Here is a 27405-nt window from a genome sequence, read left to right as displayed (position 1 = left end):
TCACCTCGACGTTGTTAGCCTTCACCTTTACTTTTTTTTTCCCTTCAGCTGACCTACTCAGCAATTTGAGACTAAGACAAATCATACCTTTAATGCCACCTTTCTTGCAGGCACTGGAAGCAGATCTGCGAAGAGTTGCAGTGCACTTTTGACCAAACCAGCAGTGAATTCACCCTGGAGAGGATCATATCTCTGGGCCTTGACAAGTACACTGATAAGATTTGTGAGATCTCTGGAGCCGCCAGCAAGGAACTCTCCATAGAACAGGTCCAGTCTCTTCCTCGAGTCTGCACTGACACTCTGTGGCTCCGTCCACCCTGCCTTAAGGCCTGTTGTTCTTGGGTAGCACCGCCAGCTCTTGGAGCAGAAGTGCCTGCCTCTTAACATTTGTCAACATCAATCTGCCCCAGCCCCTCTCCACATCCTCACCATGCACCTCAGCACTCACAGAGGTTACATCAGTGCAGTTTATGGGCCAGATTTATGCACATAGAAGCACAGTGCACATTTGTTCTGTGCCCTTCATTCAGTTTGCACTTGCAATCTGCATGTCATTAGCAGCTGATTTACTAAAACAGCAGGCAGCTGTGCAATTACAAACTAGCACTGCATTCTAGGCACATTCTGCGAGTGAAGGAGAGCCTGTGATGGGATTTATTTTAGATTAGCTAGCTCTGAAAAGTAATCAACCTGTCAGATTCTCAAATTAAGATACTCAATAAAGTTTCTGAAAAATGTTTTCTTCTTAGGGGTGTAAGTATAGTAGTATATTGCTGTATTAGCCCATATCCAAGGGGGAAATATACATAATTTATATAATAACATGAAAAGAAAAGCAAGAGTACAAAAGAGTGCTTATAAAAACTGAATGACAAAAAGAGATGCTGTCACTATGCCAATTCCTAAAATGTTCTGCGATGAATGCAAGCAGTAGCACTCAAAGCTAAGATACAGTACAGGCCAAAAGTTTGGACACACCTTCTCATTCAATGCGTTTTCTTTATTTTCATGACTATTTACATTGTAGATTCTCACTGAAGGCATCAAAACTATGAATGAACACGTGGAGTTATGTACTTAACAAAAAAGGTGAAATAACTGAAAACATGTTTTATATTCTAGTTTCTTCAAAATAGCCACCCTTTGCTCTGATTACTGCTTTGCACACTCTTGGCATTCTCTCCATGAGCTTCAAGAGGTAGTCACCTGAAATGGTTTCCACTTCACAGGTGTGCCTTATTAATTAGTATAATTAGTGGAATTTCTTGCTTTATCAATGGGGTTGGGACCATCAGTTGTGTTGTGCAGAAGTCAGGTTAATACACAGCCGACAGCCCTATTGGACAACTGTTAAAATTCATATTATGGCAAGAACCAATCAGCTAACTAAAGAAAAACGAGTGGCCATCATTACTTTAAGAAATGAAGGTCAGTCAGTCCGGAAAATTGCAAAAACTTTAAATGTGTCCCCAAGTGGAGTCGCAAAAACCATCAAGCGCTACAACGAAACTGGCACACATGAGGACCGACCCAGGAAAGGAAGACCAAGAGTCACCTCTGCTTCTGAGGATAAGTTCATCCGAGTCACCAGCCTCAGAAATCGCAAGTTAACAGCAGCTCAGATCAGAGACCAGATGAATGCCACACAGAGTTCTAGCAGCAGACCCATCTCTAGAACAACTGTTAAGAGGAGACTGCGCCAATCAGGCCTTCATGGTCAAATAGCTGCTAGGAAACCACTGCTAAGGAGAGGCAACAAGCAGAAGAGATTTGTTTGGGCCAAGAAACACAAGGAATGGACATTAGACCAGTGGAAATCTGTGCTTTGGTCTGATGAGTCCAAATTTGAGATCTTTGGTTCCAACCGCCGTGTCTTTGTGAGACGCAGAAAAGGTGAACGGATGGATTCCACATGCCTGGTTCCCACTGTGAAGCATGGAGGAGGAGGTGTGATGGTGTGGGGGTGTTTTGCTGGTGACACTGTTGGGGATTTATTCAAAATTGAAGGCACACTGAACCAGCATGGCTACCACAGCATCCTGCAGCGACATGCCATCCCATCCGGTTTGCGTTTAGTTGGACGATCATTTATTTTTCAACAGGACAATGACCCCAAACACACCTCCAGGCTGTGTAAGGGCTATTTGACCAAGAAGGAGAGTGATGGAGTGCTGCGGCAGATGACCTGGCCTCCACAGTCACCGGACCTGAACCCAATCGAGATGGTTTGGGTTGAGCTGGACCGCAGAGTGAAGGCAAAGGGGCCAACAAGTGCTAAACACCTCTGGGAACTCCTTCAAGACTGTTGGAAAACCATTTCAGGTGACTACCTCTTGAAGCTCATGGAGAGAATGCCAAGAGTGTGCAAAGCAGTAATCAGAGCAAAGGGTGGCTATTTTGAAGAAACTAGAATATAAAACATGTTTTCAGTTATTTCACCTTTTTTTATTAAGTACATAACTCCACATGTGTTCATTCATAGTTTTGATGCCTTCAGTGAGAATCTACAATGTAAATAGTCATGAAAATAAAGAAAACACATTGAATGAGAAGGTGTGTCCAAACTTTTGGCCTGTACTGTATATAGTTTCCTATCATCAAATATCTAACCATGACAATGTATCATTATGCTTGTAGAAATGATGCAATGTCATTTTGCCACCCCTGAGTGGTGTGTGCTATCTGTATTACTCTGTGTGTCTGTTATTTAAGGGTCTGGAGGAGATTACCAGGACATGGGAGGAAATGTCACTGGACATAGCACCTTACAAAGATGAAGGCCACCACAGGCTGAGGTGAGGAAGCAACCTTTGAAGGCAGGGTAGGGTGGAGGATTTAAGAAGTTTGTAGCAGTCCCTCATTATTTAGTACTTGCTGTCATTTCCTTTTTTATCTTTCATTTTAGCATAATGTCTCAAGTCCCCTGAGTTGATTGGAGGGTAATTAAGATCATCTGTTGCACAGGGTTTGGTTACTAATTCCTAAATAAGTGTTGATAGCAACTTGGTGCATTTCCCCTATGGGCCAATCAGGGTGTGACAACTACCTTTCTTAGGGCTTAAGAGAGGTAAAGAAATGCACACCCAGGGCATTCTGATCCTTCCTCAACCCAATGCAGGCTTCATTTTAACAAACATTGTCAACCAGAAGCTCTGGATTCTAGGCCCTTTTAAGAATTCAATTAAAGTCTTTTGCTCTGCTGTTTGAGGGGGTATTGTACATTTTAAAACTTAATTGGAGTATCAGTTGGGAATATTAACAAACCCCTAACACCAGGTCACCTGCATCTTGGCTGCTATTAGTGTTTTCATGCAAGAGTTTTGCTTGCCTGAACAATCACCTAACACCCACGGGATTTACAGTATGTACAGGTGACCCAATATAACCCCTACCTCCATATATAAACACATTTGGTCATTAAAAACATTTGTTTATGATTGAAGAGGCATTATTTATCATTGAAGAGACATTTTTTGTTATCGAAGGAGCATTTGTTAATCATTTAAGAGGATTTTGTTCATTATTGAAGAGTCATTTGTTTATTATCCAAGAGACGTTTTGTATTGATGAGGCGTTTGTTACTATTATTTATGAGGCTCTCCTTAAATTTGTTTCTACAAGTTAATATGTTTTTTTCATTATGTGGTTTGGGAACTAGTTCTCAGGCTTCTCTCCAACCAGCTGAAATCTGGGGAATTAGTAACAAGTTATAACTGTAACCCAAGGTGAGACTCACTTCAACTTATAGTCATAGACTCGTGTCTTCATTATGTCTTATCTACCTGCTCCACTTGGTCCCACAGGTCAATCTACCTTTGTTTGTGTACAGCTGAATGTAATGCCTCTACAGCATATATAGTGGAGAGCATATGTGATGCTGATGTTAGAATGATTTGTCTGCTCACAGCCTTGTTGGAGAAGTCACACAAAAGGAGTGAGTGTGTTTGTTTGTTGCCAGAAAGAAGTGAGCAGAACAGAGTTAAGGGAGTGACAGCCTGACTGGTGAAAGCAGGAATGCCCAGGCCATCTGCTGTGTATGAAAATGAATAGAGTCAGACCTCAGGCCCAGTCTAATTAGCAGCCCAAGCCGTTGCCATTGATTGGACAGAGAGGGGACACAGTCAGCCACTGGTCCAGAGTAAACATTATGTACAGAGGCAGGGAGGGAGAGAGGCACAGTGAGATTGTAATGCAAGGGAGAGGATTGTAAGGATGAGTGAAATACAAATTTGGATTAACTTATTTTAAGAAATTAACCACAAATGAAAAAGAGCTCAACACTTAACAGAAATGTCAGAGAAATAAATATACAAGTAAATAACTGCTGGCATATATGCAGATCACATTTGACTAATGACTTGGGATGTCTGCCAAATTTTCAACAAAAATAGGAAACCGACAAAGCTGAAATAACCCAGCAAAGCATCTTATACACCTTCAGAGTATTAATTGCAAATACAAATGGAAAATTGTTGAGTTCGAATCATCTGTGCAACTTTTTTCTTTAATTCATTATTTGACTTCAAATAAATTTGAATGATGCTCATGCATATTAACAGGGGCTTTTTTAAGTTGCACACACAGCCTGTAAGTAATACTTTTCCTCTGTGAAAATGTCTCATCCTTGGAATCCATTTTTAAAGCAGTCATCAGTATTTCAAGTCTTCCTCCCTGTCTCTCCCAGGGGCACAGAGGAGGTTCTGCAAGCCCTGGAGGACAACATGGTTATTCTGTCCACAATGAAAGCTTCTCGGTTTGTCAAAGCCTTTGAGCAGGAGGTGGACAGCTGGGAACGGCAGCTGTCCCAGGTGCTGGAAGTCATCGAGATGATCCTCACTGTGCAACGTCAGTGGATTTATCTGGAGGTACAAGAAACACACTAACAAATACTGTCAGTGTGTTTCAGCATTGTTGCCAGTCTGCATTCCAAGGAAGACCTGAGGAGTCAATGCATTGATTAAAATGTCCCTCCCTGGTTTTAGTTTTCTCACCATTGTTTTCTTACTGTCATCAATTCAGTAAACCATCACCTTTTTTCCACTCTAATATTATAATATATCATTTACATTACCGTACTGCAATCTTTCGATGTCACTTTCCATTTTTTTCATTTCTATCATCCCTCTAGAACATTTTCCAAGGAAAGGACATCAGGGAGCAGCTGCCTCAAGAGTGCAAAGACTTTGAAGACGTCAGTTGTAGTTGGAAGACCATCCTGGGCCGACTCCACAAGGATAACAACGCCTTGAGGGGAACACACCACCCCGGTATGACAACATGCTTCATGTTTCTTGTAAGATCATTCTGATATCAAAACCATTCATAAAGTCAAACCATCGGATTTTCCCGTGTCCTCATGGCTTAGAAATAAATAAAAAAAAACGGCTTTCAAATTTCATGAATTCAGGGGCAACTTATACATAAGTTGTAAATTTGTGTTGCATTCAAGAACATATGATTAAAAATAGTTGGGAAGGTTTTTAATGTGTTAAGAAACAAACCTGGGATGATGATGACGCTGGAGACTTCTTCATAAATAAAACATGAAAAAATAAATAACATGAATAAAAAAAAATGTTTACAATTTCACAAAGTCCTCAAATAACCTCTCTTCTCTGTCTCTCAGGATTGCCTCAGAAGCTGACAGAAATGAGTGCCAAGCTGGAGGAGATCCAGAAGGCCCTGGACATGTATCTGGAGACCAAGAGGCAGATCTTCCCAAGATTTTACTTTCTGTCAAATGATGATGTGCTGGAGATCCTTGGCCAGTCGCAGAACCCGGAAGCCATGCAGCCCCACCTGAAAAAGTGTTTTGACAACATCAAGAACCTGCGAATCGACAAGGCAGGGAACACAAAAATAATCATGGAATTAATCAAAAGCTCTCATACCACAGGGGCCAGTTGCTGCAGTCCTGCATAGGTTAGGTGTACGTAGGGGTGTTTCAAGATATTGAGGACCTCTGTCAGGTGGTCTGGGGATCCTCTCTTGGCACTTTTTTGATAAACAAGCTCTATTTTGATGCATTTTTTATGCATTTTGGCACTATATTTATATTAAATTTATATTACTGTTTTCATAGTATACAGAATCAGACCAGTACATTCAGAAAGCTGCCACTGTGTGTGTATGTTTTCTACAGATCACTGAATCACATGCCACCGGGATGTTCTCTGCCGATGGGGAGTTTATCGAGTTCAAGAGAGTGCCATTAAACAGACCTGTGGAGGTACAGCAGTGATGATTCTGATCATGTTATGTTGATAGATGTGTAGTAGTAATAGCATTGATGCTAATGAATACAATATGGAGAGTTGTGGTGGAGAATGTGAGCACCATTTTGTTTTGTAGGTTTGGCTGTGTGACGTCGAGAAGACCATGCGTATCACACTGAAGGACTGTCTAAGAAGCTGCCTCGAAGCTCTGAAGAAGATGAAAGGACAAAGAGATAAATGGGTCAAAGATTGGCCAGGACAGGTACATTTAGCTTCCTCCTTTTCCTCTCTCACTCTTTCCTCAATTAACTCCTCTCCATTCCCATAGGTTGTACTTAGTCCATGTCATTGGGAAAACATAGAATAAAGCTAAAGGTAAAAAAAAAAAAAAAAAGAGTTACTTGTTTACTCTTCCTGTTTTAGATGCTGATCACCGCCAGTCAGATCCAGTGGACCACTGATGTCACTAAATCTCTCATTACCTGCAAGGAGAGAGGTGATAAGTCCTCCCTGAAGTCCATGAAGAAGGGACAGGTTTGATTTTTTTTTTTTGTTGCTCAACTAATCATTTTCAGTCCCATGAATAGCCAACATAATGATGTCAAGAATTAAATGGCTTCCAATAAACTCTTTGGTATGACTGCCTTTGTTTCTCAGGTCTCCATGCTTGAATGCTATTCAGAGATTATCCGTGGCAACCTGTCCAAAGTCCTACGTCTGAAGATTGTAGCGCTGGTCACAGTGGAGGTTCATGCTCGGGATGTCATTGATAAGCTGGCCAAGGCAGGCTGCACTGATGTCAGTGCCTTTGAGTGGCTCAGCCAACTGCGACTATACTGGGAGAAGGTATGCTTTGACCAATGCGAGGAAGAACAGACAGGAGATCACGTGGAGAACAGGGGGGAGGTGGAATAGAAAAAAAGAAGAGCACATTAGATACATTTTCCATAATTTCAGTAACATGTTTTAGTGATGGTCCTTTGCAGCTTTTGCATATGGTCTCTTTGATAACTTTAATCCCTGCAGAGGACATACACCTTGACACATCTTGTTCTCTCCACTCATTTTGCTGAGCTGTCCAATGGCAGCAGTTTTGCTGAGCTGAGATGGGTTAGAAGGAGTCAAGAAAACATCCACTACACTCACTTCCTGGTTTGTTTGTTCTCCCAATAGGCTGATTGCATAATCCGACAGACCAACACACACTTCAAGTATGGCTACGAGTACCTGGGGAACTCTGGACGTCTCGTCATCACTCCACTCACTGACAGGTAGCAATCAATCATTTAGTCAGAGAATTTGTGCACCGATAAACAAATGCATCAACACATCAGTCAATCTGTCATATCAGTGAATTAATTAATAAGCAATTAATCAACGTATTTTACATTTTCTATCTTATTTCTTGCTATTCATATTGAGTATGTGACAACTGATTTACTTTTACCCCTTTCTGGAGGACAGATTTGCACTGTGATCAGTATCCTGTGTAATTAAATGCCAAGTGAAATAGATAAGAGAAGACAGAAGCTACTATTAGCATTTTTACAGTAGTGTAATCACTAGATCACACCTTCAATCAGTGTGCATTCACAGATGAAAGGCAGCGTTTCCCACATCATTAGAATCTGTGTTTCTGTCCTGTATTCCTTCTCTGAATTCGGAGGTTTTGGCAGGTCCATGAATGCAGCGCAGAAGGAACTCTTCATGAGTTTTATTTTTTTCCTCAACAGCAGTTTGCTGAGTTTTAGTCACAGTGTGGAAAAGTGACCAGTCAATCAGTTTGATGTCAGATTAATCAGAGCTGATGAAATCAGATTGGTGGATTAGAGGAGCAGCTGCTGCAGAGGCAACCAAACTTTTAGACAGAGTGCTGGACTGCTGGGTGTGCGGTTTCCATGGGAACACAGCCGGTTTTATCTAAAGAAGGTTAAAAAAATGATGGCCTGGTGTTTGACTGCTCTGTCTGTGCCCAGAGTACGCTCTGTCCTCCGAAAGTGTGGTACTCTGCATAACTGAATGGTATACATATTGCAGCAGCGCTCCTGATGAACGGTCCAGCTCCAAAAATACTGCTGATATCGTGGTGGGCCGCCACACATAAATTAAAGTGTGGGAAACCCTTAGAGGATTAGTGCCAATTAATATGTTAGTGATTGTCATAATGGGCAGATTAATGTCGGATATATTAATTCACATTGGAGACCATCTTGCATATTTCATTTTAAGGTTAAGTATGGAAATATAACAAACAGCTTAGACCTTGTTGTTACATCCAAGCCATACAATCATTGTCTTTTTTTCAAAATTTCAAAATATGTTAATTTAATTTATTTAATATTGTTTAATAACGAAAATATCCTGTTTATATTTGCGTATAATAAATATTTTTTCTGCATTGAATCTCTGTAGAGTAAATGTCTGTAAATATTTGACTCCATCCAGGTGTTACATGACCCTGACCACAGCACTCCATCTCCATCGGGGGGGCTCTCCTAAAGGCCCAGCTGGTACAGGGAAGACAGAGACAGTGAAGGACTTAGGCAAAGCTCTAGGCATGTACGTCATTGTAGTCAACTGCTCTGAAGGACTAGACTACAAATCCATGGGACGCATGTACTCTGGCCTGGCACAGGTAGGGAAAAGCTACAAGATAAGGGATGATTATGATGATGACTGTAGTTGAAATCGTTATAATGATGATGATGATGTCAACCTAAAACAGTAGAACATGCTGTTCATTAAATCTTCTGGTCTAAATTTTTTTTTGTTTTGATTTTTAATTAGTAGATTTGCTTTTCGAGGCATGATTTGTATGTATGCCATTGTGTCCACCCTGAATAGACAGGAGCATGGGGGTGCTTCGATGAATTCAACCGAATCAACATTGAGGTGTTGTCAGTAGTGGCTCAGCAGATCCTCTCCATCCTGTCCGCCCTCGCAGCTGGACAATCCAAGTTCTACTTTGAGGGGCAGCACATACGTCTGGTCTGGTCATGTGGCATCTTTATCACCATGAATCCCGGTAGGTCAACACAAATGTGAAAATATACTCACTGCATTTCATGTGGATGATGCTGTGAAGTACTTTGAGATATCTTCAGAGGATCTCTATATATATATGCCATAGAAATGTGTCATGGATGGCTCTTAGAGTGTCAAAACACATTTATATATTTTTTCTATTTGTATTTTTTTCCCAGGTTACGCTGGTCGTACTGAGCTTCCAGACAACCTGAAGTCCATGTTCAGACCTATCTCCATGGTGGTGCCAGACTCTACTCTAATCGCAGAGATTATACTATTTGGAGAGGGCTTCAACAACTGCAAGGTACTCACTCAAGGAAATGTTTTACTGGCGATGTGCTGGAAAAGAATAGTCATAGTAACAGATAAAACAAGAGAATAGTGTAAGTAAGGTTAGTCCTAGTTTGAGGATGAAAGTCCTAGGTGTGATCTTAGTTGAAGACCTTAAACATTTTCTGCTACAGAAGAATTGTTGATTAAGGGACAGGTATGTTTATTGCTTGCTGCTGTATAACAGACTGGTATTTGCACTTAAAATTCATCACATGTATGTTCTAAAGAGGTAAAATGTATTCAGGAACATGAATGTATTGTAACTCCAAGGAAACCTCTCTTCAGCTCTCACTTCCCAGTAACAAGGCCTTGTCTTTATAGTGGATGTATCTGTTTAATGAATTTGGTCTGGGTGCTATTTTTACCCTGTACACAGTTCTGAATACTCACTGATTTCTAAAGTATATCTTGTTGAATTATCACAACCATAATGAAACATTCCTCCGTCTTTTATGTGAAGAGCTCAGGCAATCAGCAGATGAGATTGAGTTCTTCTGCACTGATAGAGATGCAATATCATCAAATCAATCTGATGGATTCTGTTAGAGATGCACTGCTTGCCTTGACTCAAAGAGGGTTTATTTATTTATATATTTGTCAAGGTTTTTAACACACTATTCTTGTAATTGCACTATACGTGCCAAGTAAAGTGATGTTTGGAAAATGTAAGTAGCTGGAGCCTCTGCTGAACATAGATCAGCGGTTGGTGTTGATTCATCTATTTTATTACATCACTGGTTTGAAGTAAGTAAGTACTGGTCTGGGATCAGTGTCTGACTGGGATTTGGTGCAGGGCCAAGGTTGTAAGAACCTTTGTGTGTGTGTGTGTGTGTGTGTGTGTGTGTGTGTGTACAAAATTGATAATTACCACAGACACTTGATTTCCCAAGGCCGGGGCTGAAGCTGAATTACTGCTGAGTCACCAGGGAGCTCTTATAGCTTACTCCACTATCTGTGTGTGTTTATTGTGAGGGAGATGACAGAGTTTGTGTGCATTAGTGTACATACTGTACATGCTTGCCATTGAGTGATGAGAAAGGGCGATGTAGTGTGTAAGCTTCCTAATCTTTGTGTGTTTAAGGAGATCCTAATTATCTCTTGCTCGTGAACATGAAGGTATATGTTGCTCCTTGGAGATTTCAACAAAATCCAACACTGCTGCTCACACAGACAGACAAATGCACATCCTAGGCTGAATGATTTTCTTGTCATGCTCTCTTTTGCTGCAATGCAAGCTGGCTGTATGGTTCTACAGATGTAAGATGTGTTTTTGATGACCACTGAAGCAGGGAATGGAAAGTGATGGAGTTGTGTTCATTGACATGCATTACTGGTACACTGCCCTGCGAAGTCATCTCTGGTTTATACTGCAAATTTTAACACTATTTAAGGTGACATTCACACTTCTTTTTCTGTCCGTCCTCATGTCTTAATTTACTGTCTCTGTCTTTATGTCACTCAATGTCACTCTACCTCTCATCTTTGTCCTCATAGCTCCTGGCTAAGAAAGTGTTCACCCTGTACTCCCTGGCAGTGCAGCAGCTGTCTAAACAAGACCACTATGACTTTGGCCTGCGTGCTCTCACCTCCTTGCTTCGCTATGCTGGAAGGAAGCGGCGTTCTTGCCCCAGTGTTCCTGATGAAGGAGTAGGTCTCTCTCATGTAAAACAAACCAATATACTGGTATCCATACTCAAAATTAAGCTCACAATTTCAGTCAGGTGTCCATATGAACATTTCAAAAAGGATTTGCTCACTGTAATCATTCCTGTTCATACTGGCCATTAAAATATCCATTCAGCAATCTGAGTTAGTCAAATCAAGTGGATGTCTCCCATAGTTTAAGTTTCTGCGCCTCCACTGCAGATCAGCAAGGAAACACTGACTGATGAAACAGAAAGAGGGAATTTCATACTGAACAGACTAACATCCATATGAATAGCAGGCAGTTGTGATGACTGATGATGAGGTGAATGTGAACCCAAGCTGAGCTGTCATCGCTCTATAAGCATTCTGTCTTACTGCAATGTCAAATCATAGGAGAACCAGCATGTGTACATTTAACTTCTGTCTTTCCCTCTTAGATGAACTGAATCTTTCCATAGGGAATGTGATCATGACTGAATCTGCCTTTTTTCTCCATCCTCAGATCCTGCTAATGGCTATGAAGGATATGAATATTGCTAAGCTGACTTCCACTGATGTGCCGCTGTTTAATGGGATCATCCAAGACTTGTTCCCTGCTGTGGAAACCCCCATTATAGACTATGGCAAGGTAAGTCAGCAGTCAAGATCAGCATTACTGCAAAGGAGTAGTGTTTTGTCTTGTTTGGTCTCACTGTATGACAATCTCCCTTGTTCTCTAATCCCAAAATATAAAAAAAAATAATGAACTATAGTTAATTTGCCCCAGATATTGTCCAAATAGCTGTCAGCTCCTCTTAATATTCATTGTAGCATCAATATATACATAAGCAGCTCTTACTAATACTCACACTGTCACGCTCAGCAATAAGACAACATTTACATGTAGATGCCACTGTTGTCACTTCATCTGCTGTCTAACTTTGTCTGTCTGCCTTCGTATATGGCTGTCTCTTTAATTTTGGTGGGCAGGATAAATTGATTATACAGACATGAATCATCACATCATTGCAACCACACACTGAGCACACAAATGCAGGCTGATTATTTGATGCAACTTTGATGTTGCATTTTTCCTTGATGCTGTGTTCCTTGTCTGTCTCAACTGTAAAAAGCAGATTGCAATTTTTGAGATTACAGACATTTGGAAAAAGAAGAGAAAAAGAGCTAGATACATGGATGGGATAGTGTCTTGGTCCACACATCTTTTTTAGTGTGCCCTTCCCCAGTGCCCATGTGTATATGTTTTATTTATATGATTGTGTAATATGTTGGAGAACATACAGGTGATTTTCTGTGTGTTCATGTCTGAATGCATTTTTCCGCTGTTGTTTATATGTGGATGAGTCTATCGTGGCGTATATTTGCCATGTGTTTGTGTATGTGTTTGTTTTTCTGTTCAGGTGTCATGAATGATGTAGCCTGTGGGTTAGATTGGCAGCTAAAATGACATGGAAATGCTAGTGGCAATGTGGCAAGGAAATCTTAGGCTGTGTGTTTGTTTTTTTCTGTGTATGCAAGAGAAAACTAAATGTAGTGTGCACCTTTCTGTGGGAAGATCACCTCAGTACTATGAAATGTTTGATGAGCCATTATTTTGTAATCTTGTGCTGTGAGAGTATACGAGAACATACAATCTGTAAAAATTGATCTATGAATTTGGTGCTATATGTGCACAGCCACATATAGATAAAACCCCAAAATTGACAAACTTAATTCAACTTGGCTTAATGTCACAGTCAATATATGATAATGTTCTGTATCTTTTTATTTTGCTGCAGCTGAAGGAGGCTATTGAGGTGGCGCTTCGTCAGAGTGGTTTGCAGGTGACTCCTTTTACCTTGACCAAAGTCATTCAGCTGTATGAGACGAAAAACTCTCGACACTCCTCCGTGCTGGTGGGCAAGACGGGCAGCGCCAAGAGTGTCACCTGGAGGACTCTGCAGATTGCCCTCAATTCTCTGCACCACAAGGGAGTGCCTGGTTTCCAGCTGGCCCAGGTGGGTGTGGATGGAACAGAGAACACTGTAATTTAATGGTTGATAATGCTGCTTTAATCAAAAGGAACATTACCGGGGCTCACTTTGAGTAAGTCAAGAATGTTCCTTTCCAAATTTGCACAGATCTGCCTCTAAAATGAGGTATTTATTCAAATGATTGAATTGAGTGGTTTCCTTGACCTGTTTACTGTCAATCAGAATCACAGTTATCTTCTCTTCTTACTACTCTCTCTACCCTAACTTAGTACCAGGCCCAAACGAAATCTTGTTCTCTTTTTTTCCCCACAGTGCTCTTTGCATATCTATTTCTGGTGTCTCATGTCAGCCTCACCTCTCCCTGGTTCTCAATTTCTATCTCTCTGTTCCTCACTCCCTTATTATGTATTATTATTATACCTGCTTGTGATCCCATAACCAAAGCGACAGTACACACTCTATGCCTCAGTTAAGCTTCCCGCACGTGAGCCGAGGTGTCATTGCGATAAGGAAATGTTTGGATCTTTTATACTCGGGTTTGCAAGTTTCTGCTTGCAGCAAACAGATATTTTCCCAAATTCTAGGGGGCAGTGTATTGAAAACTCACAGCCTGATTTCTCCATTTCCTTTTCCCTTTCGCATAGTTAGAAAATGTTTGATGTGCACAGACAGGACAAAATCTGCTGCATGTGACCCCTGTGAAGGGCCATGTCTTATAAGGTGTGATGTCACACTGGCCGTGTGGACACTCGTGACCCTTGCAGATGCATCAAGCATAAATCAAGCTATAGCCTAAAAGATTTAATAAACTAGTTTGACAGTGATCACCTCACTTATGCATATGTTCCATTGTGTTTATTATAAGTACATAAAAAGTGAAAATCCAGTTGTTCAAATGGTATTAAAATGTATGTATGCGCTTTTAACTCACTTGCTACAATAAGATCAGAGGCCAAAATTTTTTTTTACTTTTGGCAAAATGATGCTCTTGTTGCTTCATAATTGCTGTCGTCTGTAATTATGATCTTCCATTTGTAAATCACTTTTTGTTTTTCATCTTCTCTCACATGTCACTGCCTCTGTGGCACAACAGGATTATCCTCTGAACCCCAAGGCAATGAGTCTGGGTGAGCTGTATGGAGAAAATGACCTGTCCACCAATGAGTGGACTGACGGAGTGCTGTCTTCCCTCATGAGATCAGCCTGCGCAGGTGCTGACACCAAAAACACACAATGCTGTTCATACTACTTCTGGTATAATTGAATACACACTAGGGAATTCTTACTCTGGCCATATCCCATTCTTATTTCTAAACTCCAGCTCAATATAAACCACATTTTACATTATCTAATAGAGTATGTATACATGCACAAGTCTTATTTACCCTCAGGCTGAATTAAATTCTGACTAAACAGGCATAGGGTCCAGAGAGGAAAGTAGGATGGCAGGTAGCTTTCTTTTCCTTGCCAGACTTTTGGCTGCTGTAATGAAGCGTGAAAATGATTCATATAGTATTACTTTGCCATGCAGTACACAAACTGGTACGCAATAACCCCTTTTTGTGGTCTTCCTGTGGTCTATACGTAACTACTCTTCAAACCACAATGCCACGATTAAAAGTAATTTTTTTAAATGAAAATGTGAACTGGAAAGCATTACATGGACATATTGATCTAGGCATTACATATGTTACAGTACATTTACATGTCCCTTCTTCTTTTCTATCACGCACTTCATCTCTCCATCCTTTAGATGAGAAACCAGACGAGAAGTGGATTGTGTTTGACGGGCCTGTTGACACACTGTGGATAGAAAGTATGAACTCTGTTATGGATGACAACAAGGTGCTCACGCTCATTAATGGAGAAAGAATCTCCATGCCTGAACAGGTGAGAACGGAACTGGAAACTGGACTTGTGGGCATTTTTTCATGGTTTACATTTTGACTTTTAATAGTAGGAAAAGCACAGGTGTTACCTACATTAATGATGGCTCTGTTCTATTGAAGTGCCCCAGCATGACATGACAGTGAGACAGCATGCATAAAACCAGGACCCTGGAATTAAAGCAGCTAGAATTAAATAAATTTATTAATTTATTTGTTCTGGGCAGCAGCTAAGAATTCAAATTCAAAGAAAACAAACTGGGCTGTTTTGGTCTCTGTTTAGTACATTTCACAAGATAAAAGCTCAAAGACAGGCTAAGATTAATAGCTTCAAACTAAGAAGGAGCCAGAACATTCAAGTGGCTTGATCCATTTAGCTGACAGTCTGGCTCATGTAAGAAATGGAACAAAGTGACAGCCAACAAATTGCCACCATGTCTGTGTGTTTTACATGGTGAAGAGAGAAAGGAAGCTTTCAGTGAAATTTATTTTACAAACTGAAGAGTTGAAAAACACAATTGTCTTTAGACAAGTATGTCTGACATGCTGACAATAAGCATTAATGTGCATGATCAAAAAGCCATTGTTTTTGGGTAATTAACGTCACTACTTTGAAACTGATGTCAGTATTCTGTCTCTTGAGAAGAGAGCCTAATAACATTAAAATGTAACTGATACAGTAACAGTAGCTTGGTATAATAAATCAGAATAACACATTATTTTACTGTGCAAACTTATTTACATTGTATGTTTTATAAATACTCTGAGACACACATAATGCACACTCTGTGGACACAAATCTTTCATTTGAGGAGAACATTTCTATCTATCTATTACTGTATCATAGTCAGCCATGCACAGTAAGACAATCACAGCAGAGAAACTATTTGTATATTCTTCTGTCACAGGTGTCATTGCTGTTTGAAGTGGAGAACCTGGCAATGGCCTCTCCAGCTACAGTGTCTCGCTGTGGGATGGTCTACAATGACTATAGTGATCTGGGATGGAAACCTTTTGTTCAGTCCTGGCTGGACAAGCGACACAAGGTACAGTGCATTCACTCTTGATAACTTGTGGTCTTAGTCTTTTTTAGGATTACATTTATCAGAAGAGCATAAGAACATTTTTATGAATGACACCCATTTTATTTCCTTATTTTTTGGAACCCTTTCTGTTTCATCTCCATCTATTGATCCCTCAATTGCTCCATTACTCCCCAGGCTGAAGTGGACCATTTAAAGCACTTGTTTGAGAAATACATAGAGAACACACTGAACTTTAAGAAGAGCAACTGTAAGGAGCTGATTCCCATCACCGAGCTTAATGGAGTAACCTCTCTCTGCCGCCTCTATGACTCCCTGGCCACATCCAGCAATGGGGTATGACAACTAGAGTGCAATTTGTAACCTCCACTGCACATTATGAGCCCTCCCATGGACAATCATTTTCTAGCACACCTTAAATGTTTATTATTATGGCTGGTGACTGAAATTAAGCCGTAAATTTTAAAAACACGTAATGTTCTTCCTTTCTGTAGGTGAACACTTCGGACACAGAAAACTTCGGTAGAATAGTGGAGCTTTGGTTCATCTTCAGCCTTATCTGGTCTATCTGTGCCTCTGTTGATGAGGATGGACGTAAGAGGATGGACAGCTTCCTACGGGAGATGGAGGGCAACTTCCCCATCAAGGTCTTCTGTAGAGCTTGATATTTGTTTACACATTAATGATTTACAAAGTCACTAAAATGGCACATTCTCTCCTCTCTAGTTTGCTTGCTTGACCAGTGAAGTGTACTGCAGAATGCATCTGCTTTGGCTAAAAAGAAAACGAATAGAGCTACCAGAATATATATGTTTGAATGGCTTTTGCAGGCTAGGGGTCTGGTACCAACATTCTCTAAACCTTTAATGCAAACTTTTTCAGGACACAGTTTATGAGTACTATGTGGACACCAAGAAAAAAACCTGGGCTTCTTTTCAGGATAAGCTGCCAAAGGGCTGGCGTTACAATGCCAAGTAAGTAATCAGCTGGTCTTATATTTCTGACATCAGCTGTTGTATGTATATATGTGTGAGTGTGAGGATGTTTTATTCATTACATTCTGCAAATCCAGTTACTTTTACTTTTGAAACTGAATGCATATTAGATGGTAACACCACTAACATGTAAAATACATCTATATCTCTCCTTCCTGCAGTGCACCATTTTATAAGATTATGGTTCCTACTGTGGACACAGTTCGCTACAACTTCCTGGTTAAGGCTCTGGTGTTGGGTCAGTACCCAGTGCTGCTCACTGGGCCAGTGGGCACCGGTAAAACCTCAGTGGCCCAGAGCATCCTGCAGGGCCTGGATAACAAATGGACTGCACTGACTGTCAACATGTCTTCACAGGTTGGGGCCTTTGCATGGTCTGTGTGTCTGTGTATGCCATGTTCTTGTTCTTCTATCTTTGGGGGGAAAAAATTTAATTGCATGTGTTTGCCGCCTTGTTTCCCTGTGCCAGACATTTCTAGCCCTATGCTTGGTCTCCTGACAGAAAAAGATGGAATATAAGTACCACAATATGGATTTATATTTTTAATATCCTGTTTATCCACCAGGTGGCAACATACATGCTGTCATAGACTTTAATTTATAGAAGCCACACATGCACAAAATTCAATCACATATGCACATCTTTGCACACACATCTTATCTGTCAGCTAAATATAACTTTGGGCAAGCCACCTTCACTCGCAGCATGAGACTGCCTCCATCCTACCCCATCATGACTTTGAATAGCCTCCATCTCGGCTTCACTACAATTAGAGTAAAAGTGCAGCGTGCAGCTCTAAGGTGGACGTCAGTGCTGAATAGCAGTGATCAAGGGATAATAGAGAGCCAAGGATGATAGAGGCATTCATCAACCCCGCACTTTTACCACTATCACCGTCATCACCATCACCAACCTGGCAGCTCTCTCCCCCTACCATTTTTCCCTCCTCTCTCTTTTACATCTGTGTCATTTCCTGCCATTTGAATCGATTCATAAATATTTTGGGATAAGTGGCTCCGTATTAATCTTTTTTCTCTCTGCCTTTCCCCAATTCTCTTTCCTTCATACACTCTGCTGCCTTTAGTTCATTTGCACATCTGCAATGTTCAACTCTTGCCTGTAAGTGGTTGACTACTTGCCATCTTTCAATCTGTTACGCAGTAATACTTCTTCTTTCCTTATGTTCCTCAGTGTTGTCATTCATCAGCAAGCACTGATGTAAACTACTCATGTTTGGATGTCAGTAAATGCTGTATTTTACATGCAGCATTCAGTGGTCAGTTTATTTCTGCATTGATAACATTACATTGCTGTATCAATATCTCACAAACTGTAACAAAATTTTCTTCTCCATAGCAGGATTTACAATCTCATAGGATGAATACAATTGGTAAGCAATGAAACATATCATTTCGTATCTTCTGTATCTTTGTCTCTCTCTCTCTGTACCTGTCACTCTCCAGACCACCTCCAACAACATCCAGGCCATTGTGGAGAGCCGCATTGAGAAGAGAATCAAAGGCGTGTTTGTGCCAGCAGGTGGGAAGCGTCTGCTGTGGTTTCTGGACGACCTCAACATGCCAGCTCACGACCTGTTTGGCTCCCAGCCACCGCTGGAACTGCTGCGCCTCTGGATAGACTATGGCTTCTGGTATGACCGCCAAAAACAGACTGTAAAGTTTGTCAAGGTGAGGAATGGCCCTTTTTATGAGGGCTGGAGTGACATCTGTATTTAGGTGCCTCCTTCATAATTACCTCTCAATTACCACTCTTTCTCAGCATGTGGTACAAGCTTTACATGTGTGATATGTTCTTGTCATAGATGTGTGTTACTTAAAGGCTATTTAACTCTGCTGTCTTTTGTGTGTGTGTGTGTATGTATCTGCTTTGTTAGGACATGTTCTTGTTGGCGTCCATGGGGCCTCCTGGTGGAGGGAGGACTCACATCTCTGGCCGCTTACAGAGACGATTCAATCTCATCAATATGACCTTTCCTCATGTAAGTCCTGCTGAATATTTAGCCCATCTGTCCTCTCTTTTACCACTAAAGACTTAGGCTGACAAAATTATTGTAATTAATTTTTCTAATACTTCTGTTGCTCTCCCCACATATTGCTCACTCCCTCTTCAGCTCACCTCTTTTCTCATTTCAGTCTTTTTCAGCTATTTGGTCGTTTTTCATCTCTGTGTTGTGTTCCTCTCAACCTTTACCGGGCCATCTTTTTTTCAGCACTTAGATGTGCCTCTCTTGACTCCTCTCCTCACCCTGCTTGAGTATTGCCACAAGTGAACATACATTTGCTTTGGAAAATGAATGGAGCCATACTGCATTCGGAATGTGAGCACCTGTAAACACTCGAGTTACCTTGACTCATGAATGTGTGAAGTGGACAACATGAAATGGAATTAGTACACCCCTTAGAAAATTCCTATTCTGTTATTCTTTCTCTTGAAAAACACAGCTTTGAAATCTGTGTGTTTAATTGACATGGCTGTGTTGATTACAAGATGTACCAGACTTGAACAGACCTGTCTTTTCTGCATGCAGGAGTCCCAGATCAGGCGAATCTACAGTACCATGATCAACCAAAAGCTACAAGGCTTTAAAGAGGAGGTGACGCCCATTGGAGAAATTCTGACTCAGGCCACTTTAGAACTGTATCAAGCTGTTACAGCTCGTTTTCTTCCCACTCCGGCCAAGATCCACTACCTCTTCAACCTCAGAGATATCTCCAAGGTATGAAATCATACATAAAGATGGGTTAGATCGTACCCACAGCACACACATACATACAGTACCTAGAATATGTTTCCAAGACGATGCAGGTGGAGCCTCTTTCAAAAAGGGAGTTTAATTGTACTGACCCTCACATTGGTATCATTGGCCATGGTAACATTTTATCTTGAAATTTACTATTTAACTTAACCTGTTTAATTTTATAATTTAGATTAAAATACTTAATCTGCATGATAAAATGTGAGATGATACATCTATCTTTTTTATCTATGTCTAGGTGTTTCAAGGTCTGCTAAGAGCTCACCCAGACTACCATGATACCAAAAACAACATCACCAGACTGTGGATCCATGAGTGCTTCAGGTAACCAAAAATCTTTGACCTTTTCACAGTCATATAGCCTATTTACTACACCTCTAGCCTCATTATGAGAGAGTCATCATCACACCAAAACAATGGTGCTTTTGTTGTGTATCAATTGAATAATATTTGATGGTGACTTTCTGTTGTTGATTTCAGGGTTTTCTCAGACCGACTTGTAGATCACAGTGACATGGAGGCCTTTGTTGCATTGCTGGGAGAGAAACTGGGCACACTCTTTGACCTCACATTCCACAGCATCTGCCACAACAAACAGCCGCCAATATTTGGTACATTTATTACTGGATGCTCACACACACACACACACACTGCAATGTCACTGTCACACCAATGAATGTAAAAATACTCTAACATCTCAGATTTTAAATTGGTATTATGAAACTGTAAGACTAATGACTGAGAAGATACAAATGTGTTTGTGTTTATTTCTGTGTGTGCGTGTGTGTGTCAGGTGATTTCCTAAGTGAGTCTCGTGTGTATGAGGACCTACTGGACATGAAGGATCTCAAGAAGTTCATGGAGACCCAGCTGGAGGACTACAACCTGACACCTGGTGTAGTGCCAATGAGTCTGGTGCTCTTCCAAGATGCCATTGAACACAGTGCGTCTGAGAACACAACACACACATTAAAATTGACACACAGTGCAGAAAATTCCCCTGATGTTTCAACCCACAGCGTCAGTTCCGCCTATCACACTCTGTCCTGTCAATCCAGCACATTACCACAATCAATTCAAGAAGTCCTCGTCAACTGTACTCTGATGTGTCTTTGCTGTGTTCACTGTTTGCCAGTTTTATGATTCAGGCCCAGTTTGAGGCTCCTTTGAAAATCACAGCATGAGGCACAGCTAAAAGCTACCCTGTAGCTGAGAGAGAGAAGGCCTCTCAGAAGGCTCTCTACACACTGCTGTCAATCTGCCACTTTAATACACGCCACCACAAATCAGTAACACTACATGACTGTAGAAACATCATGGGTCAACACTAGTTGTATGTGTTGATGGTGTGTATGTGTGCAGGGACTTCCAGGCATATTGAAGCTCTTTGAAGCTCTATGTCAACATGAGAACAGATTGCAAACTATTACAGGATTCTTGCAGATCCTAAAAAATCTTCAATGGCATTGAATTAATTAATCTAAATGTACGGCGTTGAGCAGTATTACAGTTTCTTAAATCAATCTGTCAAGTCTTATAAAAGCAAGAACATGGGAAGTAGGACTTTTTATATTTTTTTATTGTGTGTTATTTTTTTCTTTTTTCAGCTTTTCAGTTTTGGTTCTCATAGAATTGGTGTTAAATTTCATTCTGAGTGGCATTTAAAAAGTCTTAAGTCTAAATCTAGCTTGCCTTCAAATGTAGAAACTCACTCATGTCACATGCAAATATGAATAATAATAACATGCTGATATGAGGACAAAGCATCTGAATATTTGTAAGAAATTCTTGCTGGTTGTACAGGCCACACACAGGACAGTTAGAAGAATGCTGTCAATAAAGGATTTCAGATGAAGTTTATGATATAGATAATATTTGTGTTGTCCTTCCACAGTAACCCGTGTAGTACGTGTGATCAGTCAGCTCAGGGGCAACATGCTGCTGGTTGGCATCGGGGGCTCTGGTAGACAGAGCCTGTCTAAGATGGCCGCCTTCATTTGTGAATACCAAGTGTTTCAAGTGGAAGTCACCAAGCAGTACCGGAAACAGGAGTTTAGAGAAGGTGAGATCAAACACACTACTCTTACATTCACTGATGTTTGAGTAAAGGAAAGCATGGCTGTATCTAATGCATTCTGCTCTGGAGGTAATCCCTGTTGTCTGGAAATTAAACAAGGAAAACTCAAACCAAAGACGGAATTTAAACAAGATTAGAATGACCATGGACTCACATAATATTCAGTGTAAAGCGTGACAAATTTTAGCTCCTGGCTGATTAACCTGAATTTGATTTGTGATAAATTACTCTGCCTTTGCACACAGTTCCTCTCATCCCATCTTCAGTCAGCTACATTATATATAAGTAGTGTTCTGTTCTGTCCTTTTTTTTCCCAGACATCAAGAAGCTGTATCGGTTGACTGGTGTGGACAACAAACCCACAGTCTTCCTGTTCAGCGACACCCAAATCGTTGACGAATCCTTCGTAGAGGACATCAATAATATTCTGAGTTCTGGAGAGGTGCCTAACCTCTACAAGCAGGACGAGTTTGTTGAGGTCTGTATTTTGTAGTGGACCTGACTGTAGTGGCTGACTTACAATCTGCTCTCCAAATCTGCCATAAATAACACAGCCTCCAGTATGTATTTAATTTGACCACTGTGGGATCATGTGCATCTATGAATCATTAAAATTTATATGTAAAACTGGAAGTGAAAACCTAATTTCAAGTCTCATAATTGTTGTCATTCTATCTCTAGGTGTGCAATGCTTTGTCAGAGTCTGCCAAGAAAGACAACGTGGTGGCGACTCCTGCCTCCTTGTTCAGCTACCTGATAGAGCGAGTCAGGAACAACCTGCACATAGTGCTCTGTTTGAGCCCAGTGGGAGAGCCCTTCAGGTAGATTCTGGCATTGTTTCTTGCAGCACATTGTGTCCTATAATATATATCCTCATCCACAATATGTTCCTCCCTCTTCATTTTTTTCCTCTCTTTGAGAATCCAGTTGGCTCTTGTTGTCTACACACATGTTTATGGAAATAAACACAATACGAATCACAGTGTAGTCTTTATAAGCTGAAAAGCCCCAGCACTGCAGCAGCATCTCTCCAGCAGCTGTGCATGCATTGTTGCCTGAACAACAAGGGATTACATGACACAACATTTCATTTATTGTCATTTTATTTTACACACAATTAAATACTGGCATTCACAGTAGTGTCCAAATAGGGTCCAGTTGTCTGTTTTGCAGTTATCTTGTATTAACTGAACGAAGGAAGAATTTTACCCAGATAATGCTGTTGCTGCACTTTTGATCCGTGCAAGCTGACACACTTGTGCCCGTAAATGAAGGAATTTAAATACACTGGTGGTCATCTACAGGGTTATTATTCCCTGCAGTACCCCTCAGCAGCTCCTCAAAATTACACTGGGAACAGTGAGTCGTGCCTCACCATCAGACAGCGTGTTAATGGCTGATTGTCGCTTAGTCTAGTGAAAATGAGGTCTTGTAACTTGGCTGATTGTGTAGCAAGGACCTGAGGCTTGCTCTATTTACAAACAGTGTGGCTGACGTGGAAGAGAGGGCTAGCTGTCTGTGCACAGACACATACACACACATAGAAGTTGTATTCACCTGGATGTACACACATTTTCTGTATTTCATTCCCTCTGTCCCTTGTCACACACACATTTGTTCTCACAAAAACACCTCTTCCCCCTCAAGCATTGATGGCCTGGTTGCAATTAGCGGCACAGGGTACTGGTCACACATAATGCTGCTAATTGGGCTGGCAGGCAACATTACCCAGAGCTAATCACCATTCTCTGTGTGACGAGGCGTTCTGGCCCTCTGACCACAAGCTGCTAGAAGGATCCATATCACACTGCCAGAGCTCAGAGAGTTCTGCTACACTAATTAACCTGGTAACTTACTGACTCACACTGTAGGTCTTCAGCACACTTTGCTATACCTTACTGTAGGAGGTTCTTTCAAAATAAGTCTGTTAAGAGCTACTGCCTAAAACCTGCCCATGTATTTATACATCTGTTTTAATGTGCCGGTCCTAAAATACAGCCTTTTGCAGGAAAACAGCATTAGTTCAAATTACTTTGAAGCATATTCAGGGTGCATGATGGTTTCATTATTGTCTTCAAATGACTTTTCCAAATCAACTGCCAAATGTATCTGCACTAGTCCCCAGGGCTATAATGGGGAGCATTATATCAACATACCTGTATAAAATTTATAAATGTCTGTTTGCCAACAGGAACCGCATTCTCCAGTACCCAGCGCTTGTCAACTGCACCACTATTGACTGGTTCTGTGAGTGGCCCAAAGATGCACTGCTGGAGGTAGCTGAGAGGTACCTGGATGGACTGGAGCTGGGCTCCTTAGAGGGGGTGAGGCATGCGCAGACACAGACATAAAGATATTTTTGTGTCAGATCAACATGTTTACATATGCTGTTGCATGATGTCATAGATCCAGACAAAGGTTGCCAGTACCTTTGTGACCACACATCAGTCAGTTACACAGGTGTCCCAGAGGATGAAGTTGGAGCTGAAGAGACACAATTATGTGACACCCACCAACTACCTGGAGCTGGTGTCTGGTTTCAAGAAGTAAGCACAACTTTCTCTTTCACTGATTCTTGCTTCTCTTTTCTTCTCTTTCACATTATCTGCAAATGCTTTGTGTGTGTCTTGAAGGCCACATAGGTCTGATTTTGTGTGTGTGTGTGTGTGTGTGTGTGTTTGTGTCCATCCAGGCTGTTGGCAGAGAAACGCAGTGAATTGGGGGAGCAGGTGAGCAAACTGCGTAATGGCCTCTTCAAGATCAGTGACACACGGGAGAAGGTGGAGGCCATGTCTATAGAGCTCGAGGAGGCCAAGAAGCAGGTGGCCGAGTTCCAGAAACAGTGCGACGAGTACCTGTCTGTCATCGTACAGCAGACGAGAGAGGCTGACAAGCAGCAGAAGGTCAGCACCACAAACATGTTTACATGCACACACAACCACTACATTGATTAAAGTGATAATTTGATAAGGCATTTATGTGGTTCAAACATACCTGGCTTAACTAGTCATTGTAATGATTTAGAAATAGGTTACATTAGTGGTTTATGTTTGGAAGGGTGTGTGGTAGTTGGCAAATAGCAAAAATAGTCAGTAACACATTGGTGTGTGTTTGTGTTGAGGTGGTGAGCTCTGAAAGTGAGAAAATCGCAGCAGAGGAGTTGGAGTGTAAAGCCATGGCTGAGAATGCACAGAGAGATCTGGATGAGGCCCTGCCTGCGCTGGAAGAGGCCATGAAGGTAAAGTTCTTTCCTCTTGAATGTTTTAACCCTGCCAGTCCCAGACCTGCCAACCCTGGACATTGTTTTTTTGAGTACCACTTCGGCAACCTAAAATTAAATGCAGATCACTGCTCTTCCCACAATGATAGATTGTACATACTTTGCGTATATATGCTTTAAGAAAGGGGGCAGTGTGCATTAATCACATTTTAACAACTGTAAATGCACCTGAATTAGCTGAAAGGCTAGGTTTAGGGAGTTAGGTATACACTGATATGAAAAAATTTGATACCAATAACAGATTGTTTAAGAAGGAACCAGCCAGCTGGAGCAACGAGGAGGCACTAGAGGGATAAAATCGCTGTTGTGTTGCTATCTGATTGCAATCTCAGAAGATGGCATTACGCATATGTCAATTAGATATTTGGGTGAAGGCAAGGGTATTTAATCAGACACTAATTGCTGCTGCCTCTTGCTGTGACTTGAGTAGTCTACTGTGCACAGTTGATCTTAGAGGGGGCACCAGCTTTTTGCGTAGTATAGAGTAACAAATTGTTCCAGCTTACTTTGATGTCAAAATGCGTACCTGCTATGCAAATTACATACAGATTGGCAGGTCTGTAGTCCCTCTGTGTGTTGGTCATTCTGTCTTTACTGCACCTTCTCACTTGAGTGTGTACTCTCTGTCTGTCTGATTTTTAATTAAACATGACTCGGCAAAAACTGTGCCTTCTTGCATCCACGTATTTCTTTTCCTTTCTCTTTTTGCACGTAGGCTCTGGAGTCTCTGAATAAGAAGGACATGACAGAGATCAAGTCATACGGCCGTCCCCCAGCACTGGTGGAGACAGTGATGCATGCTGTCATGACCCTTCTGGGCAAAGAGCCTACCTGGGCAGAGGCCAAGAGACAGCTGGGTGAGAGACAACAACAGTGCAGAGTTTAGGGATGGATGAAGGGAGGATTTGGCACAGAAACAAAGTAATTGGGCAAACTGAAGTGCTCCAAAAAATGAATAGAGTGAAACCAGACAAGTACAGATTGTGAACAGTTTCACTAAAGAAAGGAAAGATGTAACTGGAGAGAGGGGAATTGAAAATACTATATTAGATTTCCCCTCAGTAATGTCATTTGTAATATTCACTACTCTCCTCTGTTTTCATTTTACAAAGAGGATTTCAGCAGGAGAAAGTAGGGAAATAAGGAAATGAATTAAGAATTACTGAGAGCCACATTTAATGTATATAACATTTTTTGATTGTTATGATTTTCTGATGTATTTGACGTTGACATTTTTCTGGCAGGTGAGTCCAACTTCATTAAAACATTAGTTAACTTTGACAAGGACAATATATCGGACCGTGTGTTGAAGAAGATCGGCCACTACTGCAGACAGGCAGACTTCCAGCCAGAGATCATCGGCAAAGTATCACTGGCTGCAAAGTCCCTCTGTATGTGGGTCAGGGCCATGGAGGTAGTAGCAGCACACAATCACACACACGCACACACTTTTACATGCTTACCGATATGAATAGTCACCATCAACCCACAAGTGCACATAATAGTTTGTAATAAATAATATGTAATTGATTGAGCTGTATGCACTCTGTTCATTACTGCATTGCAGCAGAAGAAAGCAGCTGCCAAAATAAGCACAGCAATCACAAAACAATGAGACCTATGTGTTAAATGAATATACTATGACCAAGAAGATAGAAAGCAAAACTAAACCCATGGATGTGTGCATTGTTCCTCCAGGTGTATGGGCGTATCTACAGGGTGGTGGAACCAAAGCGGGCTCAACTGAATGCTGCCACAGCCCAGTTAGCAGAAAAACAGGCTGCTCTGGCTGCAGCCCAGAGCAAACTGCGAGAGGTATGGAGCTCAGTGCATCCTAATAGACATTTAGACACTACCTCAAGTCAAGTTTATATATGAGTGCACCAGTAGTATTATACATCAACAGGGGGACAGACTTTAACACAACACCTGCCTGAAACCCCCAGTGCAGAGCGGATTTGTCAGTACAGAGAGAAACATTAGCATTAGCATAGTAAAGGTTTTGACAGCAAACATGGTAGATTGTGCAGTTTTTGGATGTACACTGGACTCCGGAGCTCTCTTCCACTGTCAATCAAAACCCCATCATAGCAGATATTACTGCATGTTTCACAACCATTAACACTGTGTCAGCCACTGCCAGTTAGGCTAC

At 41.2% G+C, this 27405-nt stretch overlaps 1 protein-coding gene across 1 annotated transcript in view; it reads left to right on the top strand.

Annotated features, from left to right (window-relative positions):
- dnah2 (dynein, axonemal, heavy chain 2) overlaps positions 1 to 27405 on the top strand; it is a 62433-nt gene that overhangs the window by 17935 nt on the left and 17093 nt on the right. The window contains exons 27-65 of the mRNA XM_078164410.1: positions 111 to 267; positions 2713 to 2795; positions 4685 to 4865; positions 5129 to 5267; positions 5627 to 5854; positions 6150 to 6229; positions 6352 to 6477; positions 6639 to 6749; positions 6873 to 7061; positions 7389 to 7486; positions 8661 to 8850; positions 9060 to 9240; positions 9419 to 9546; positions 11070 to 11222; positions 11725 to 11850; positions 13001 to 13219; positions 14289 to 14406; positions 14949 to 15085; positions 15990 to 16127; positions 16302 to 16460; positions 16619 to 16771; positions 17007 to 17098; positions 17281 to 17476; positions 18584 to 18808; positions 19015 to 19119; positions 19669 to 19857; positions 20135 to 20220; positions 20377 to 20507; positions 20690 to 20839; positions 21791 to 21958; positions 22291 to 22451; positions 22655 to 22794; positions 24165 to 24297; positions 24380 to 24519; positions 24666 to 24876; positions 25095 to 25211; positions 25969 to 26110; positions 26498 to 26667; positions 26952 to 27068. Of these exons, the coding sequence (XP_078020536.1) occupies positions 111 to 267; positions 2713 to 2795; positions 4685 to 4865; positions 5129 to 5267; positions 5627 to 5854; positions 6150 to 6229; positions 6352 to 6477; positions 6639 to 6749; positions 6873 to 7061; positions 7389 to 7486; positions 8661 to 8850; positions 9060 to 9240; positions 9419 to 9546; positions 11070 to 11222; positions 11725 to 11850; positions 13001 to 13219; positions 14289 to 14406; positions 14949 to 15085; positions 15990 to 16127; positions 16302 to 16460; positions 16619 to 16771; positions 17007 to 17098; positions 17281 to 17476; positions 18584 to 18808; positions 19015 to 19119; positions 19669 to 19857; positions 20135 to 20220; positions 20377 to 20507; positions 20690 to 20839; positions 21791 to 21958; positions 22291 to 22451; positions 22655 to 22794; positions 24165 to 24297; positions 24380 to 24519; positions 24666 to 24876; positions 25095 to 25211; positions 25969 to 26110; positions 26498 to 26667; positions 26952 to 27068 (5767 nt within the window). The remainder of the gene's footprint in view (positions 1 to 110; positions 268 to 2712; positions 2796 to 4684; positions 4866 to 5128; positions 5268 to 5626; positions 5855 to 6149; positions 6230 to 6351; positions 6478 to 6638; positions 6750 to 6872; positions 7062 to 7388; positions 7487 to 8660; positions 8851 to 9059; positions 9241 to 9418; positions 9547 to 11069; positions 11223 to 11724; positions 11851 to 13000; positions 13220 to 14288; positions 14407 to 14948; positions 15086 to 15989; positions 16128 to 16301; positions 16461 to 16618; positions 16772 to 17006; positions 17099 to 17280; positions 17477 to 18583; positions 18809 to 19014; positions 19120 to 19668; positions 19858 to 20134; positions 20221 to 20376; positions 20508 to 20689; positions 20840 to 21790; positions 21959 to 22290; positions 22452 to 22654; positions 22795 to 24164; positions 24298 to 24379; positions 24520 to 24665; positions 24877 to 25094; positions 25212 to 25968; positions 26111 to 26497; positions 26668 to 26951; positions 27069 to 27405) is intronic.

This window comes from Epinephelus lanceolatus, chromosome 22 (genome assembly GCF_041903045.1).
Source record: "Epinephelus lanceolatus isolate andai-2023 chromosome 22, ASM4190304v1, whole genome shotgun sequence".
Taxonomy (NCBI): Eukaryota; Metazoa; Chordata; class Actinopteri; order Perciformes; family Serranidae; genus Epinephelus; species Epinephelus lanceolatus.
This window is presented reverse-complemented; position numbering and strand designations above follow the sequence as displayed.